We start from the raw sequence: 16,764 nt of genomic DNA on the forward strand, positions 1-16,764 counted from the left end.
AATACAATTTTCATGCATTTTTCAAGTTAATATAACCATAATTTGCTTATGCACATTTGCTAATGTGTACTAATGAGACTTTATTGTGTTTATTATTATTTAATGAGACTTTATTGTAAAGTGTTACCTATTGTACATTGTCAACCGTTTGCAATTTAATTTTTCAAGCATTTATTTACTCTTAACATGCATTTACAATAAACAATACACTAAGTATCTATCTATCTATCTATCTATCTATCTATCTATCTATCTATCTATCTATCTATCTATCTATCTATCTATCTATCTATCTATCTATCTATCTATCTACCTACCTACCTACCTACCTACCTACCTACCTACCTACCTACCTACCTACCTACCTACATTTTTGTGTTATTCTTTTCCTATGACCCAAACATTATAACATGGCTTAACATTAAAAAGTGTAGAAAAATAGAGGTTATTCTTTTAAAATGTGACCCAGATGTACAAAAACATTCATAAAGGCCATTTTTTTGGAAATTGAGATTTATATATCATATAAAAAATTAATAAATAAGCATTCCATTGATTGATGGTTTCTTATAATTGGAACTATTATTGGGACTACTATTGGAACAATTCTTAGAACACAACTATTTGAAAATCTGGAATGAGTGTCCAAAAATATTCAGAATACTGCTTAAAATTAAGATCTTAGTGATAAATATTACTTATCAGAAATTGAATTTTATATATTTTTTCATGGAACATACTTTACAGTCATGGAACATAGACAACGTTCTAATGGTTTTTTTGGGGGGCATAAATAATATTTAGATTGTTGTATTGGCGATGTTTTTTTCATAACAGCACTTTTTAAAACATTAAAGTAATTACATGTGAATCTGGCCTATGACTTTAAAAGCTTCTGTGATTATTTTTAGTTCTTTTGTTTGTTAACTTTGTATGGTAAAGTTCTATCTATTAATATTGGTTAATTTAACTGAAGTCAATGTAATGACAACTACAAAAACATTTATTAAACTTTAGGTGATTTTAATTCGTTAATAACATATTAACAATTAATTTATAACACATTAATAATGCAACCAAACATTGTAATTGTTTCATTAAATGGAGCTAACAACTAATTCATTTTTACTTTTTATTTATCTTTATATTTAACATATTTAACTTTAACCTAACCATAATTTGTCTATTTTTTATTGTTGATTTTAATCTATTAACTAATGTTTACTAATTTTTTTATTGTAAAGAGTTACATATTGTATTTTGTCATCCATTTGCTATTTAATTAGTTTGAAGCATTTATATACTATGAAAATGTATATACAATAAAGCAATACACTACATGTTTTGTTTGTTACTATACTTGTTGAGGTAATCTTTTTTGCAGTTTTGGCCAACATTGTGATAACAAGCGTGATAAAAGCTTCAGCAATTATTCACAAGAAGAAACTTTGACACCGTAAGAATTTACTTATCTATTCACATTTATCTATATATACACATTAATAATATTATTCTTTTCCTATGTCCCAAACATTATAAAAAGGCTTAACATTAAAAAGAAAAAAAATGTTTTGGCCACTCCAAAAAAGAAGTTACTATCAAAAGAATCACCAGAATGAACATGTGTAAAAGTCCAGACCATTTCACATTTTAATATTATTTGATTTTATAAATAGTTTCTGTGCTATACAGTTTATATATGACTGATATTTGGCAATTCCAACTTTTCTATCTGTAGATAAAACATAAATAAAAAATGGTTAAACTAATCATAACAGATGCTAAAAAAATGTATATATATATATATATATATATATATATATATATATATATATATATATATATATATATATATTCAAATGGCCCCACAATGTATTCATACACATAAGCAACACTTACAATGCATTAATGTATTAGCTTCTAAAGAAATTACAATCATTTTTAGGTGTGACCAAATACTTTTCAGAGTCGCTATGCATTTGCTGTAGCTCTCCGGCCTTTACTACTACACACCGCACCATGTGGATGACCATTGTAGAATATGGGACTGCAGCCAAAGACGACATATGTTGTCAAATCCTCTGAATGTGTATAATTGTGTATGTGTGCGTGCATGCTAGTGTGTTCTGCATTTTTCCGTCTTTTTCCCCTGCCCACCCTTCCCCGATATGTAGGAATTACTGAACACTGCTTAACTACAAACCAACCCTAATCAAAGTGCCGATTCTTTAAAAAGACAGCTGTTGTCATGTGCTTTAATTCACAGCTATCTTCCTTTGTCGAGCAAAGCTGGACACAGTTGTCTGGTGGAGGCAGCAAGGGAACACACTTTAACAGACTTCTCTCAGTGAAATGCTCTTTTACACCTCCATGCCACATGCCCATCAGTCACAAAAATCAGAGGTAAGTTCCATTTCATCTTTCTGCCGTTCGCTTTGGGATGAGGAATGCCATTACTCATGTCATTTGATACTCACTGACCCTTAAAGTGAACCCTTGGTTGTTAAAAGTACTACAGTAAAGCTGCTTTGCCTAGTGCGGCTTTGTGGTGTGAGTCTTAAACCCAACTCTTTGGTTTTAAGAGTAATCTAAAAAAAAAAAGTATTTTAGAAGATACTGGGGAATCTTTGTCACGAGCTTTGGAGTTTCTGCAATATTTAAAACTCCTCAATAGTATCTTAGAAATGTGTTGTTCCTAGTGATCTGAGAGTGTCCTTGGGATACTTGTTTTAATATTTTATCCAAGTCCTCATGCTGTTCAAAAATCTGTAGAAGATAAACAAAGTAAAGATGAACAAACAATGGGTGGAACGAATGATCATCTGGATGATAAAAGTAGCTAAAGTCAAATGATTTATGTGTAGAACAGATGTCATAATTGTGAAGAATTCATGTTTTTAACATAACATAATTCATCATTGTTCATTATACTGGACAGATTTAGTTTATGAATTTGTCTAATTTACTCAATAATTTGGTTGTAGTGGTAAAAAGAGCCAATTATCAGTGAATAACTTAAATTTTTATGATTAATGGAAGATGTGATTCATCAAAAGGAGCATGGCCATGCAATAGATAAACCATTTTGGGTTCAAAATTTTGAGTTCAACTCAAAAGAACATTCTCTTAAAATAAAGGTTTCAAAATTAAACACTTTAAAAAATAAAGATTCCAAAAGAATTCTGTTAAAAATAATTGTTCCAAAAGAAACTTTGTTGCAATAAGCCATTTTTGGTTCCATCAATAACATTTAAATAGTCTAAAGACCCTTTTGTGGAATGTAAAGGTTCTATCGATGTTAGAGGGTCTTCATGGAACCAACGATGCCAATAAAGAGTAAAATGTTTACAGTGACGCCAAAGATGGACTATTTTGGTTCAATGGCTCCTGAAAAAAAAAAAAACTTTGTAACTTAAAATGAAGAACATTTTTAAAAATCCTAAAAAGCTTTTTACACCAGAACATTTTGTGAATTGGAAAGGTTCTACAGATTTCAAAGGTTATTTGTGGAACCATAAACGACCAATAAAAAAAATTATTTTTAAGTGTTCCACAAACAGTTAAACATTTTATATGACTCTTTGATAATATGTCGATGCTGTAAATACACTTTATCCACTTTAAAAAAACCTTCTGTGCACTTTTAAAAACAAAGGTTCCAAATGTTTTTTTTTTTTTTTTTGCTGTAATGAGTAATGCTATAAAAAAAACTATTCTGGGATCCAGAAAATAGAATTCTTAATGGAACCATATACCATATGTTCTAATGTAAAGGCAATTTTAACATATATTAACACATTCATGGAATTTTAAGAAACTTTTTCTATTTTAATGAAACTCTGGTGCAACAGAAACGTTCATAGAGCCATCAATGCCAATATAGAAACTTTAATTTTAAAAGTGTATGGATAGTAAATATTCTTTTTGAAACCATCAATCCAAATAAAGAAACTTATTTTTAAGAGTAAATCTTGAAAAAGTCATGCAAAAATAGAAATAAAAAAATAATAATTGGGGGAACAACAAATGTATAGTTTGTAACATGCATATCAAAGAAAAGCAGTTTGTTCATTGTCATACTTTGTGACTGGGGGAGTGGAAAAGCTGCCTTCCAACGAGATGACGATGATAGTGGTGAAAAACTTCAGCACTTAAGGCAAAAATCATCAGCAGAGGCCAGAATTCTCGAAGATGAATAGCAAGCTCGGGGGTGATATGGGCTTTGTTGCACTGAATGTATTGTGTTCCCATGGCTTGAGCTAGGGGCTGGACTTGGAGGTCTGGGAGCAGGAGTCGCATTTGATTCTACGGATTTATTTGGTCATAGAATGCTCCCACAGCTGAGAGGTTTGAAATGAGAGCCTGAGCAGGTGTTGTTGTGGGAGGGAGAGCGAGCAAGAGAACTTTAGGAGTTTTCATTGCCTCTCTCTTGCATTCTTCCCTTCTCTCATCAGTTATTTTGTCACGTACTTTAGCAAAAATGTTTACAAATTTTATACACACCTCTTAAGGGTAATTTTCGTAATTTCAGCTGTAACAGAGATATACTGCAAATTGGCAGGTATTTTTAGGAAAAGAATCCTTGCTACTTTTTGTGGTTATTTTAGGCCAAAGGCTAAAGTCTGACAATGGAAACAAAATTTGTACATTCACTCCTAAAGATTTTCAATTAGCTAAATCATATTAATAGCGGACTTGTTGTACTCAAGAAAGGTAGGCTGTACTAGCTCCAGCTTTCTGACCTTATAGTATAAGGAACTGTAACCATTTATTTTTCAGTGGAACACACACAAGTCATGTTGTTTTGGATTTACTGAATTATTTGTATGGACAAAAAGATTTCTGCAAATATACTCTTTAAATAAATAAAAAAAGGTTCCAGTTTCTTGTTACAATGTCTAAAAATAAAGGTTACAGAGTTGGGGTTTGGATGCCTTATATATTAAAGAACCCTTTATGTTCTCAAGGACCCTTCTGTGAAGAATTCTTGAAAGAACCAGTGTGAGGAACTTAATTGTTTTTGGAAAATCCAAAGAACTGTTTTGAGCAATGGAAATGAATAAACGGAATTAAGGTTCTTTATTGATCCACAGATGTAATTAAATAATGTTTTGGTTGCCTGAAGAATCCTTCAGTGAACAATCTTTGAATTTTCCATCACAAAGAAACTTTTGCTTAACCATCTTTGCTCAATTTTTTTTCGCAATTGATGCCATAAGAAAGGGTTCCCCAAATAACCATTCAGTGAAAAGCTAAAGTAAAAGAAAAAAATGTCCAATAGGCTCTATGGATGTCTTCATGGAACCATTTTTAAGACTTAGTGGTAAGGCTTTAAGGCGACGCGTAGCACAGTGAGTAGCACATTCGCCTCACAGCAAGAAGGTTGCTGGTTCGAGCCTAGGCTGGGTCAGTTGGCATTTCTGTGTGGAGTTTGCATGTTCTCCCCGTGTTGGCGTGGGTGTCCTCCAGGTGCTCCGGTTTCCCCACAAGTCCAAAGACATGTGGTATACGTGAATTGGGTAAGCTTGATTGGCTGTAGTGTATGTGTGTGATTGAGTGTGTATGGATGTTTCCCAGTGATGGGTTGCAGCTGGATCGGCATCTGCTGCATAAAACATATGCTGGATAAGTTGGCTGTTCATTTCGCTGTGGGGACCTCAGCTTAATAAAGGGACTAAGCCGAAAAGAAAATTAATGAATGAATGGTAAGGCTTTATTTTCAGCAAATGTTCTTCAAAGGAACTATTAATGCCAGCATGAACCTTTTTTCCCCCACAAGAGACCTTACAACCTATAGCGTCAACAATTCTTGACACATATAGGCTACATATTACACCACACCTACTTGAAAGCTGCTTGAACTTACACCACAACTTGTTTGAGTTAGATAAAGCATCTCGAGCTGAGTCACCTTGAAATGTTTGATGCTGTATATGTGGCTGTTAATAGGAAACCTAAAGTTCAACAACAAAGTTTCTTGGCTTCACCTATTGTCAGGTATAGATGGGAGCAGCTCAATGTTGATCCTACAGATCGTCTTTGCTTAAGCTTAGTCTTTCTTAGAGTAGAGATCTGAGGCTTCTCCCCATTCTGCCTTTGTTTACTTCCTCTATCTTTCTTCACCAAACTGAGAAGACCCCATGACCCCGAATCTAAGGTTACTTGTGTGTTTATCTTTTTAAAAAGGACTGAGCTTGACACTATGTCAACAGCATCTCTTGAATAGAAGGAAACAGCTCTAAGGAAGAGTAAAGAAAAAAGGATTTTGTGTTTGCATACGAATTACCTGAAGGAAACAGATGCCGTTAGCGCCTAAAATTAGGTGCAAACTATAAATATTTTCAGTCTATCAAATGTGTGAAGGCCAACAATGCCAGTTCACAGAAAAGCAACTACTTTTTCCAATGCTATTAAATGTACTTCAAGTGCAATCATTACAAATTAATACATAACAACTCTCAGGGAGAAAGCAATCCACTTAGGGCCCACAAAGACCTTCTCTTTTCGTACCCCCTAGAGTTCAGTTGGGCATCAATCAAGGCAGTTAAGTGGGATCCTTGAGCAGAGATGGTATCAGTGGCAGCCTCTTACAGGCACACACTTCTGTCCCTGTTATCTATGGTAATTGCTCTGAGTCTCAGTCACCAGTGAAGCAAACCTCTCATCTCTGACTTAAATGGACTACAGAGAAGTTTAATTGTAGCTACGTAGTGTGACTAAACATTTTAAGTCACAGTTCCACCATTTAAGGACACTAGATACAGATATGACAAGTGTTTCTCAACTGCTGGAAAAGGAATTAAAAAACAAAATTATCATTCACTAATATGTTGAGGCATATGTTACCTAGGCAGTTTAGAATAATTAGGCAAGTTACTGTATAACAGTGGTTTGTTCTGAAGACAGTCGAAAAAAAAATTTGCGTAAAGGGGCTAATCATTTTGACCTTAAATAGTTCATAAAAAATTAAAAACTGCTTTTATTCTAGCCGAAAAATTTTTTGGGAAATATTTAAAAAAGGAAAAAAATCAAGAGGGGGGGAATGGGGGGCTAATAATTCTGACTTCAACTATATATATATATATATATATATATATATATATAAATGTGTGTGTGTGACAATAACAATAGGTGGAGGTCCGCTGGGCAAGACCCATCACTGGCCCAAATGTTCCAGTGCCCTCCATACCAAACGTGATGGGCCTAATAACAAAAACAAGCAGTGCGGTGTAGAGCTGAGCACCTTAATGAGGACCATATGGAGCTGCCCAGACATACAGTCAGTGGAAACCCAATGCCTCTTCCTCTTTTTCTTCCCTCTTCAACTCTCCTTCTGTCACATCCCAACTTTTCTGTCTCACACTCTAACATCCACCTTTGAATTTATGGCATGAATAAAAGTTCAACCGATTGTTTTCTTAAAGCAGAAGGGTATTTTTTTTGTCATAATAGAAGTTCTCCAGCTAAATGTGCAGAGACAAGTCTTAAGTTTGTAAGTGCATTCCCTCAAGGAGCGTTAAAAACTGTTTGGTTGAGTTATGAAAACATCCTTACCAGCCTGACAACAGCAGCTTAACCAATGGTGTGAATCTGGGGCGTCACCTAGAAGTTTGTTCAACCAATAACAGATGAGGGGAGTCTTTGGGGAAACCTATTTGAAAACAATCACTATTCAGTTTATTTATTTATTTTTTTTGGTCTCATAGATGGTTAATCTTGTTTTACTTCACTCCTTAACTTACACAGAGTAGGAGTTCTGGGCTTTTAGTGAACAACCTTCGTCTCCTCTCTTCTCAATACTTCATCTCACTCTCTGTCAAAAAAAGCATAGTCTCTTTATTTCTCTAGTTTCTCCTACTCTCAAATGGAGACTCTCCGTCCCCTCTCACTGGCCTGGCATTCAGTCCTGCCATGAAGCGGATGGCTAATTTTACCAGACTGACCTCATTCCACTATTGTATAAGAACAAGTGAGTCAGTGTCAGGAGAAATGTACTGGCTTATCCCTTCTTTTCCGTTTCTTTATTTTCTCTTTCTCATTTTTCTTTCTTTCTTTCTTTTTTTTTTTTACCTGATTCATCTCTGTAATTGACTCGCTCCCTTCTTGTTTCGGCCAGAGGAATATGTATATTCGCTGGGTCATGCAATGTAATATGCTCACAAATGTGGGGGAAAGAAAGAACCCTTTCTCCGCCCATCAGCCTTGTCAAGTCGTCTACTGGCATGCGGTGCTTGTAAGGGGCTCACTGATCCATCCACCTGAGTGAATGAGGTATTTGCTTCAGTGGCCAGATTCTGAATGATGCCTCTGTAGTATCAATACCACTATGGGCTGAGACAGAAATCACTTTATGTGGTCCGCCGGCTCTCCAGAAGTAGTATTTAGGTAATCACTATTACCACACTAATGCACATGTTGTTATATGGGATAATGAAAGGCAGTCAAGTCAGACTTCAAGTTGTAAATCAACCTGTTATGACATAAAAACACAAGAGTTATTATATGTGGAATTAACGAATATATCAAAATTAATGTATACATTTTGTGTTTACTTCAAAGGAAACTGTTTCAATGGATCCTCAACGTAATTTTAAAAGGTAAGCGATTTTTGTTCATTTTCCAAAATCTCAAAGCAACCTCATATCTCAAAGCACTAACTGAACTGCAAACACAATAAAACCAGCTCAAAGTAGTTCAACAAACCATGATATTAGATTGAAGAAAGTAGGATTTGCATGCTTAAGCCCATCATAAAACTCAACCCTCCAGGCAAGGCTGAGCTATTTTCATTTCTACAGCTTTCCTTTACTTATTACACAGATCAGAATAGGCTTTGTAGACTTTTAGTTGTCCAAACGTGATGCACTTGATAGACGGCAGTGGTTTGTTCCCATGCTTGTTTTAACATGTTGATTTTTTTTAATAGTCCATGTGTCCAAAGTAAATACCTGTAATTAGAAAAGAAAAAGTTAGAATTTTAATTTGAAGAACTATTAACCCAATATGTTTTAAGAATAAAACTTAATAGCAGGCATTACCAGTAGATTATGTTATTAATAAACAAGATATTAATGTAACACCACAAAATATTATCTTATTAGTCAAAATCGTTGATTCTTTTTCATTTTGCAAACGTTTGTGCTACTTAACTCATGTAAAGACGTGACTGAGCACTTGTCAACGTTCATGGAAAGGGCTGGCGGCTGGAAGCTCCTCCCCTGCGATGCTTTTCAGCACTTTTGCTTTGAATGACAGTGGCTGGGGAAGGGATTGAAAAAGTTGTGTGATTTCTCGCAGCCTCAACGCAGATGAGCAGCAGTTGGAGAACTGCAATCAAACTGAATGGATTGGCATGGGGAGAAGCGGCACTCTCAACCTGGCTAAGCGGCAGCTTTGGAACTGGTTTTATCTTGTAGTGGTTTCTATGTGCCTGTTACTCCGACCAGGTAAATAGTTTTCCTCTCTTTTGACTTGTATTTATCGATTTATGCACGCACACATCGCGGGTTGAGCAGTGCGGGGAAACTTTACACTCTAGTTTGGAGGGAATTTCTCTGGTTAGAGTTTTAAACTTGTGTTAAAAGTTAAAACACACTATTTATGGCACGTATTTATCCGTGATTATAACCGCACCGTCCGTTCAATACGCAGTTAGTTCTCCTGTAGGCCAGAGTTGTCCTGCTAACGCGCTAGCAAATCAGCTCAGAGTTTGTAAAACAAATTATAACTGATACATGTATTCAACTGGGAACTCAATTGTATGCTTACCTTCTGAAAAGGGTTTCAACATAACAAGCACGGATTACTGTTTTAAGCGTTCTGTTAAGTTTAGTCCTTTAGTTCATTAGGTTGGCAAAACTTTCGCTAAGCTGGCTAGCTTCTCGCTGCGTCGTTGTTTGAAGTTGTTTACTTCGAAAGTTAGCGACTGGGAGAGAGAACACAGCGTGATTTGGTGTTGTGGTTAAATGCACGTTATTCGTGAGCACAAGTGAGCAGATATGGGACATTTAAGTTTTACATTACTTGCACGTTTTAACCGCCTACGCCTCTGCTGCGAAAAGCACGCGCAGTGTGTTTATTTTGTGCCGCGAGACGAAGTTTTTCTAAATTCGCGAGTGTTAATGGAACACAAACCTCAACTTTATGTAGCTAGAAATTACCAAACAATTTCTCTGAGTATTGTTTACTGTTTTTTAATCAACTAAACTATTACTAACCTACAAAACATGCACAATGGGTATTTTTTTATTGTAATAACTATGTAATAATCGTACACTTACATGTAACTTTGAGTCGAATCATTTTCGATTGCAAACCCACTTGTATAAACAAATCCTCACGTGGTATTGTTTGTGAGGCCAACAAATTCACTTACACTCAAAACTTAAATTTACTTAATTTTTTTATGTTCAATCCACATACATTTGTTTAAAGTGTTAACTTAATCAATTTGTGTTGGGACAGCATGAATAAATTGTGTGGAACCCTGCATTTTTTTACAGTGTATGTTAGCATGCTAAATGCATTTTGACAACCAATATTTAGCACGTTTTTTTTACCATGAAAACAACCAGTTCAGAAGAAAACAATATACGTGGATACTCTACATCTCACACATTTGCATTTTTGGTATGCTTATTAAAAAAAAAGTTAAACTGATATAATTAAAGGTGTAATTATGTGAGTGATAATTAATGTGGAAGATTAATCAGTGTGTTAATTCCATATTATTAACATAAACAGTGTATTATATAGGTGTGCCAGTGAATGCTGCTGCTTCTTATTGTGCTGTATTTTCAGCCATTATCCAAACACTACTCTGAAGTAATGGAAATGTTCGTTTGAAAGGTGTGGAAACTTTGTAGAATACAAATACCATGTCTGAGGCCATATTTCATTTATGCTACCCAAATTCCATCACATTTGTTATTATTGGGCTTGTACTGAAAGCACGCAAAAGTCATCATATGAAATGAAGCAGTTACTATTTTCACGCCTTTGTTACCCCATAGCCATAAAACAACTTAATTAAAAGGGATCCAGATAAGGAATGTTTTCATGGTTTGGAATAGCAATCGCCAGCCTGTAGTTATCTTTACAGATGCTGACTTGAGTGCAACCAATGAATGTGTCACATTGACAAAATACAGCAGTTGTGTAGCTGTTAAGAGGTTTAGCGCGTAGATCAATAACTAGAAACCATCTAAGGCTAAGAACTTTAATTATGAATGCCTCCATCGCCAACCAACCATCAAATAGTGATTCTCTGAGTTTAAAAGGCATCTCATTAATGCCTAATACTCACACATTCTTCTTGTTTCTCAACAGTGTGCTGCCAAGCATGTCGAATTCAGCGCTGTAATGCGGAGTACGTGGCCTCATTCTCACCCTCCGGTGGCTTGCAAGAGGAGGTGCATCCAGATGTGGACTACTGCATCGCTCTGAGGGCCTACTCCTTGTGTACGCGGCGTACGGCTCGTGCTTGTAGAGGGGACTTGGTGTACCATTCTGCTGTTTTCCGCATTAAAGAGCTCTTTGCACAGCACAACTGCTCCAGCGACGGCCCAACGTCGTCGGCCAAAGCACCCAGCACTTCCAAGCCAACGGTGGTGGACGTTTGCAACTATGAAAGCAGGGTACTCGCATCAGGCCCGGCAGCCCAACAGAAAAAGTATGGACATTGTGGATTATTCGGTGATCCTCACTTGCGGACATTTCGGGATGAGTTTCAGACATGTAGGGTTGAGGGAGCCTGGCCGCTCATCCACAACAGATACCTTTCAGTACAAGTCACAAACGTACCAGTTGTTGAAGGCTCCAGTGCTACTGCAACCAACAAGGTTAGTCGTATAAACCGTCCTGTTAATGTTGGAGTAAGTTTGTCCAGTTCAAACTCAGCTCATACTAATAGTTTAATGAGGATGGGTAACAATTGTTTAAATCTACGCACATTGTCATTTTTCCCCCCTACAAAAAGAAGATACTTTACGTATTTTTGTCCATACAATGAATGTCAACAACTGAACCCTGTTGATTTTCATTGTAAGATTTGCTATTTTTAAATGTTTACTTGTATGTTCCACAGAATGCTACACGCATTGTTAGGAAGTTGTTACAGAATTTTGTTTGATTTGATCAGGAACTTGTGACAAATCTGGGGAAGGATTTGTCTATAACTGTCTTGTGTCCTCCTCGTATGGTTCAAAGAAAGTGTTCAAACTAAAAACATGAGAGAGACAGAGAGTCAGCCTAAACAATGATGTCATTAGGCAGATTTTTTTTTCATTGGTTCTATTAAGAGATGTGGATTGAGCCCGTTGAGCCATGGTGACAATGCTGGGTCAAAATACTCTTACAGAATCCCCCAGCTGTTTCACAATGAAAGAAAGATAAAAGATTCATTCTCTAGTTATGGTCAATACCTGGAAGGTTAACAGATGTGAAGAATTAAGGTAATTTTGGAATAACTATATTTGTGTGTGTGTTTTTATATATATATATATATATATATATATATATATATATATATATATATATATATATATATATATATATATATATATGTACACATACAGTTGAAGTCAGAATTATTAGCCCCTTTTAATTATTAGCTTCCCTGTTTATTTTTTCCCCAATTTCTGTATTTCTGTTAACAGATAAGATTTTTTTAACACAATTCTAAACATATTAGTTTTAATAACTCATTTCTAATAACTAATTTATTTTATCTTTGTCTAGATTAAAAAAGTACATCATATTTTACTAGATATTTTTCAACACACTTCTATACAGCTTAAAGTGACATTTAAAGGCTTAACTAGGTTAATTAGATTAACTAGGCAGGATAGGGTAATTAGGCAAATTATTGTATAACGATGGTTAGTTCTGTAGACTACCAGAATAATAATTTTGACCTTATAATGGTTTTTAAAAAATAAAAAACTAGACGAAAAAAAAAAAACAAATAAGACTTTCTTCAGAAGAAAAAATATTATCAGACATACTGGTAAAATGTCCTGCTTATTTAAACATCGTTTAGGAAACATTTAAAAAAGAAAAAAAGATCTTCAAGCGATTGCTTATTTGTTTATTATTCGTCCCTAGAAGAGCTCATGATATGGTACTAAATTTTGGCGCAGTTAATGATTAATCATTGACCTTAAATGTGGTGGCTAAATAATAATTTTATAGACAGTCAGTGGTTTACAAAATAAAAAAATCTTTAGTCTTGTAAAAGAATGTGGTTTATATGCTGGTAGACTTCAAGCTGTCCATCTTTGTTTTTCTCTGTTCTTCTACTGCCACCATGTGGTGAAACCTGTTATAATTATTCCCCTGTTTATTTTTTTCCCCAATTTCTGTTTAACGGAGAGAAATTCAACACATTTCTAAACATAATAGTTTTATTAACTCATTTCTAATAACTGATTTACTTCATCTCTGTCATGATGACAGTAAATAATATTTGACTAGATATTTTTCAAGACACTTCTATACAGCTTAAAGTGACATTTAAAGGCTTAACTAGGTTAATTAGGTAACTAGGAAGGATAGGGTAATTAGGCAAGTTATTGTATAACGATGGTTTGTTCTGTAGACTATCGAAAAATATACAGCTTAAAGGGGCTAATAATTTTGCTTTTTGCTTTTATTCTAGCCAAAATAAAACAAATAAGACTTTCTCGAGAAGAAAAAATATTGTCTGACATACTGTGAAACTTTCCTTACTCTAAACATAAATTAAACATAATTTGGGAAATATTTAGAAAAGAAAAAAAAAATTCAAAGGGGGCTAATAATTCTGACTTCATATATATATATATATATATATATATATATATATATATATATATATATATATATATATATATATATATATATATTATTGCTGTATTATATAAATAATAAATAATTTTCTTGTCTACATAAATAGGCTGCACAATGTGAGACAATCACAGCCAGTTCGTGCCTTTATAACAATTAAAAGATTAATATTAAATAATAACATGATTCAGGATTTTGGACCAATGAGGACCTGATGGTTCGGATGACGATGATGTTGTTGATTTATTTTTTTGTCGTTTTGGGTACAATATTTATTTGTGAGTAAACATAAAAAAACTTGAAACGTTAATAAAATGATCATGAAAGGAAACATAACAAATACAATAAGCACTATAATAGCAAATGAACAACACCAAAACATCTCTAACCTGGTCAGGACACGTTCAAACACAGTTTTTAAAGCAAAAAAAAAAATCAGTCTGCACAAAAACACAATGTTGAAACAATCCTCTAGTCAATTGAAAGCAATTTCTTGTATTGATTTTCAGTGTGCGCTATTACTCACCGCTTCCTGTTTGATCTCCCCTTTAGATAACCGTCATCTTCAAGTCCTACCATGACTGCACCGAGCAGAAGGTGTACCAGGCCACAACAGAGGACCTGCCGTCGGCGTTCCAGGACGGCACGCGGAGTGGGGGGAAAGGAGAGAGCTTGTGGATCGTGGAGGGTAGCGGAGGTCTGGGTATACGGCAAGTGAAGATCCACGCTCGCTACCTGGGCACCTCCATCATCGTGAGGCAAGTCGGTCGCTACCTGACGTTTGCCATTCGCATGCCTGAGGACTTAGCAGAGGAGAATGGCGGCCTGCAGTTGTGCCTTCACGGCTGCCCGCGCAGTGAGGTGATCAAAGCCCATGTGCTCAACCGGCAGCAGAGTTTGCGTCCACCGCGACTCATGGGTGGCTGGTATGGGGACGAAGATGCCGGAGAGGTAAAATCAGGCCTCTCTACGCACATAGATATGCTAGAACGTGCCACCACAAAGTGTCGAGAGATGCTCCAGGTGGAGGACGTTTATTTCCAATCGTGCGTCTTTGATCTTCTCACGACAGGTGATCCGGAGTTTTCCATGGCAGCGTATGGCGCCCTGGAAGACCTTAAGGCACTTCCACCAAGCACTCTAAAACAAAGTTCACCCAGGACTCCACGAGTTTCTAATAGGGGAACAATAGTTACACCTTCGGTTTTCACAGCTCTGATTCTTCTGTTGTTGTTGAACTGAAGGAGATGGTCTAGACGCCAGCTTGACGATGGAGACGCAACAGGAAAAACAATCAAACTGACTTCGAACTGTCAAGGGGGGGATCCGACCGGACTCATTTTCTGTTGATAACGCAATGTTTTACGCCACAAAATGGAGAACGGCACTTCAAGCTTTTCTGAATGTGAAATCTGGATGAGATGAAGGCAGCTAACCTGCAAATCTTTTTAAATGATCACATATAAAAAGTGGAAACTGTTGACGCAGATGTGACGCCATTGGATGAAATCATCGTAAAAGACACGTAGTATGTCCTGTGATGCACATCTTCCAGAATCACCCACATACAAATATATATATATATATATATATGTTATCTACATGGGATCCAACAACTACATGAAATGCTACCTATGCATATATTTTTGGTTCTGGTTCCATACATCTAAACATAAAGCTACAGTCATGGTAGAAAACAACCTCTTCAAGCTGCTTATTGACAGAAAACAGAAACAAATTCTTTATATAATAATATATTGAAAGAGTGTATATATGTGTTTTATATGTGTACATTCACCTGTGTATAGATGATAATGTTTTAAATGTGACATATTGAAGCCGTTTCATCTAGTTAGATATTTTTTTAGTTTGTATAAAACATAACTAATATGTGCTGTACGGTGTAATCAGTTGTTTTCCATATTAAAAATGAGTTGTTACTATTTCTTGGATTTATTCCCCACAGACACTTTTTACTCCATATAGGAATTTTTTATAGTACCTTGGCCTCACTTCATTTAAAATTGCATGCTGTATATACTAAGTACTTCATCTGGTTTGCTGATTTATGATTGTTAAAAAAGTATGTTATATATAGTATGCATTAGGGTTGTACGGTTTACCGGTAGTATCGCGATACTTTGGCTCCAAAATACTGGCGGTGCCACTGTAGTTTGTAAATGGTAGTATCGTCATTAATGGGCTATCTACAATACGTAATGTTGCATGTGGAAAAGTCACACGTTTGCAACAATAGACCATTTTATTTGAATAGTCTGTGGAGCCCTTGAAGGTTGCAAAACTTTTATGGTAGCCTATTGCACGTTTTCTGACATTTCAGTTCAAACGCACACCTGAATCAGTTTATTTCTGTTCCTGTTAATATGATGTTGTAGCTACAGCAACGGCAACAATCTCTTAAAATGAACTTGAATTACTTTGTATTCTTACAAACATTGAAAAATTTTGACCACTTCATATAGCATGTTTTGTTGTAAAAATACTTTTTTTGTAACGAATTTTGTTCGTTATAATTTGTATCTTTATGTTAATGTAATTTTTGTTGGTCAATTATCTACAAAATAGTTTAGGTGAAGTGATGTGCAAATATTTTTTTCAATAATAAGGGAATTATGAATTCAATTCAAGTAAGCCTATTATAACATAAAATATAGTATTACTGACAATTATCTTTATTTTATAGATTTGAGTTATGAATTACAGTATCGCAATACTACTAGGTATCACGAATACTCAGCTGGTATAGAATCGTAACGTGAATTAATAGTATTGCGACAACTCTAGTATGCATTTGTAAAATCATTCATTTTCTTTTTTAGCGTAGTCCCTTATTAATCCAGGCTCGCCACAGCGGAATGAACCGCCAACTCATCCAGCACATGTTTTATGCAGCAGAAGCCGCAATTCATCTCTGGCAAA

General features: G+C 35.3%; 1 protein-coding gene across 1 annotated transcript; it reads left to right on the forward strand.

The window, feature by feature from the left end:
• The first annotated feature begins 2,298 nt into the window (after positions 1 to 2,298).
• On the forward strand, positions 2,299 to 15,767 carry rgmd (RGM domain family, member D). Its single transcript, XM_056447999.1, has 5 exons — positions 2,299 to 2,403; positions 8,560 to 8,597; positions 9,298 to 9,446; positions 11,329 to 11,840; positions 14,377 to 15,767. Exons 1-5 carry the CDS (start codon positions 2,353 to 2,355, stop codon positions 15,064 to 15,066), a joined length of 1,440 nt encoding a protein of 479 aa, XP_056303974.1. The 5' UTR covers positions 2,299 to 2,352; the 3' UTR covers positions 15,067 to 15,767.
• The last annotated feature ends 997 nt before the right edge of the window (positions 15,768 to 16,764 follow it).

This window comes from Danio aesculapii, chromosome 22 (genome assembly GCF_903798145.1).
Source record: "Danio aesculapii chromosome 22, fDanAes4.1, whole genome shotgun sequence".
Classification (NCBI taxonomy): domain Eukaryota; kingdom Metazoa; phylum Chordata; class Actinopteri; order Cypriniformes; family Danionidae; genus Danio; species Danio aesculapii.

What these genes read in the sequence shown, in the direction of transcription:
- rgmd (XM_056447999.1), top strand. Translation starts at nt 2,353, where the DNA reads ATGCTCTTTTACACCTCCATGCCACATGCCCATCAGTCACAAAAATCA. An exon ending in CCTCAACGTAATTTTAAAAG is followed by an intron (nt 8,598 to 9,297) that starts GTAAGCGATTTT and finishes GATTTCTCGCAG; the next exon opens with CCTCAACGCAGATGAGCAGC. An exon ending in GTGCTACTGCAACCAACAAG is followed by an intron (nt 11,841 to 14,376) that starts GTTAGTCGTATA and finishes TCTCCCCTTTAG; the next exon opens with ATAACCGTCATCTTCAAGTC.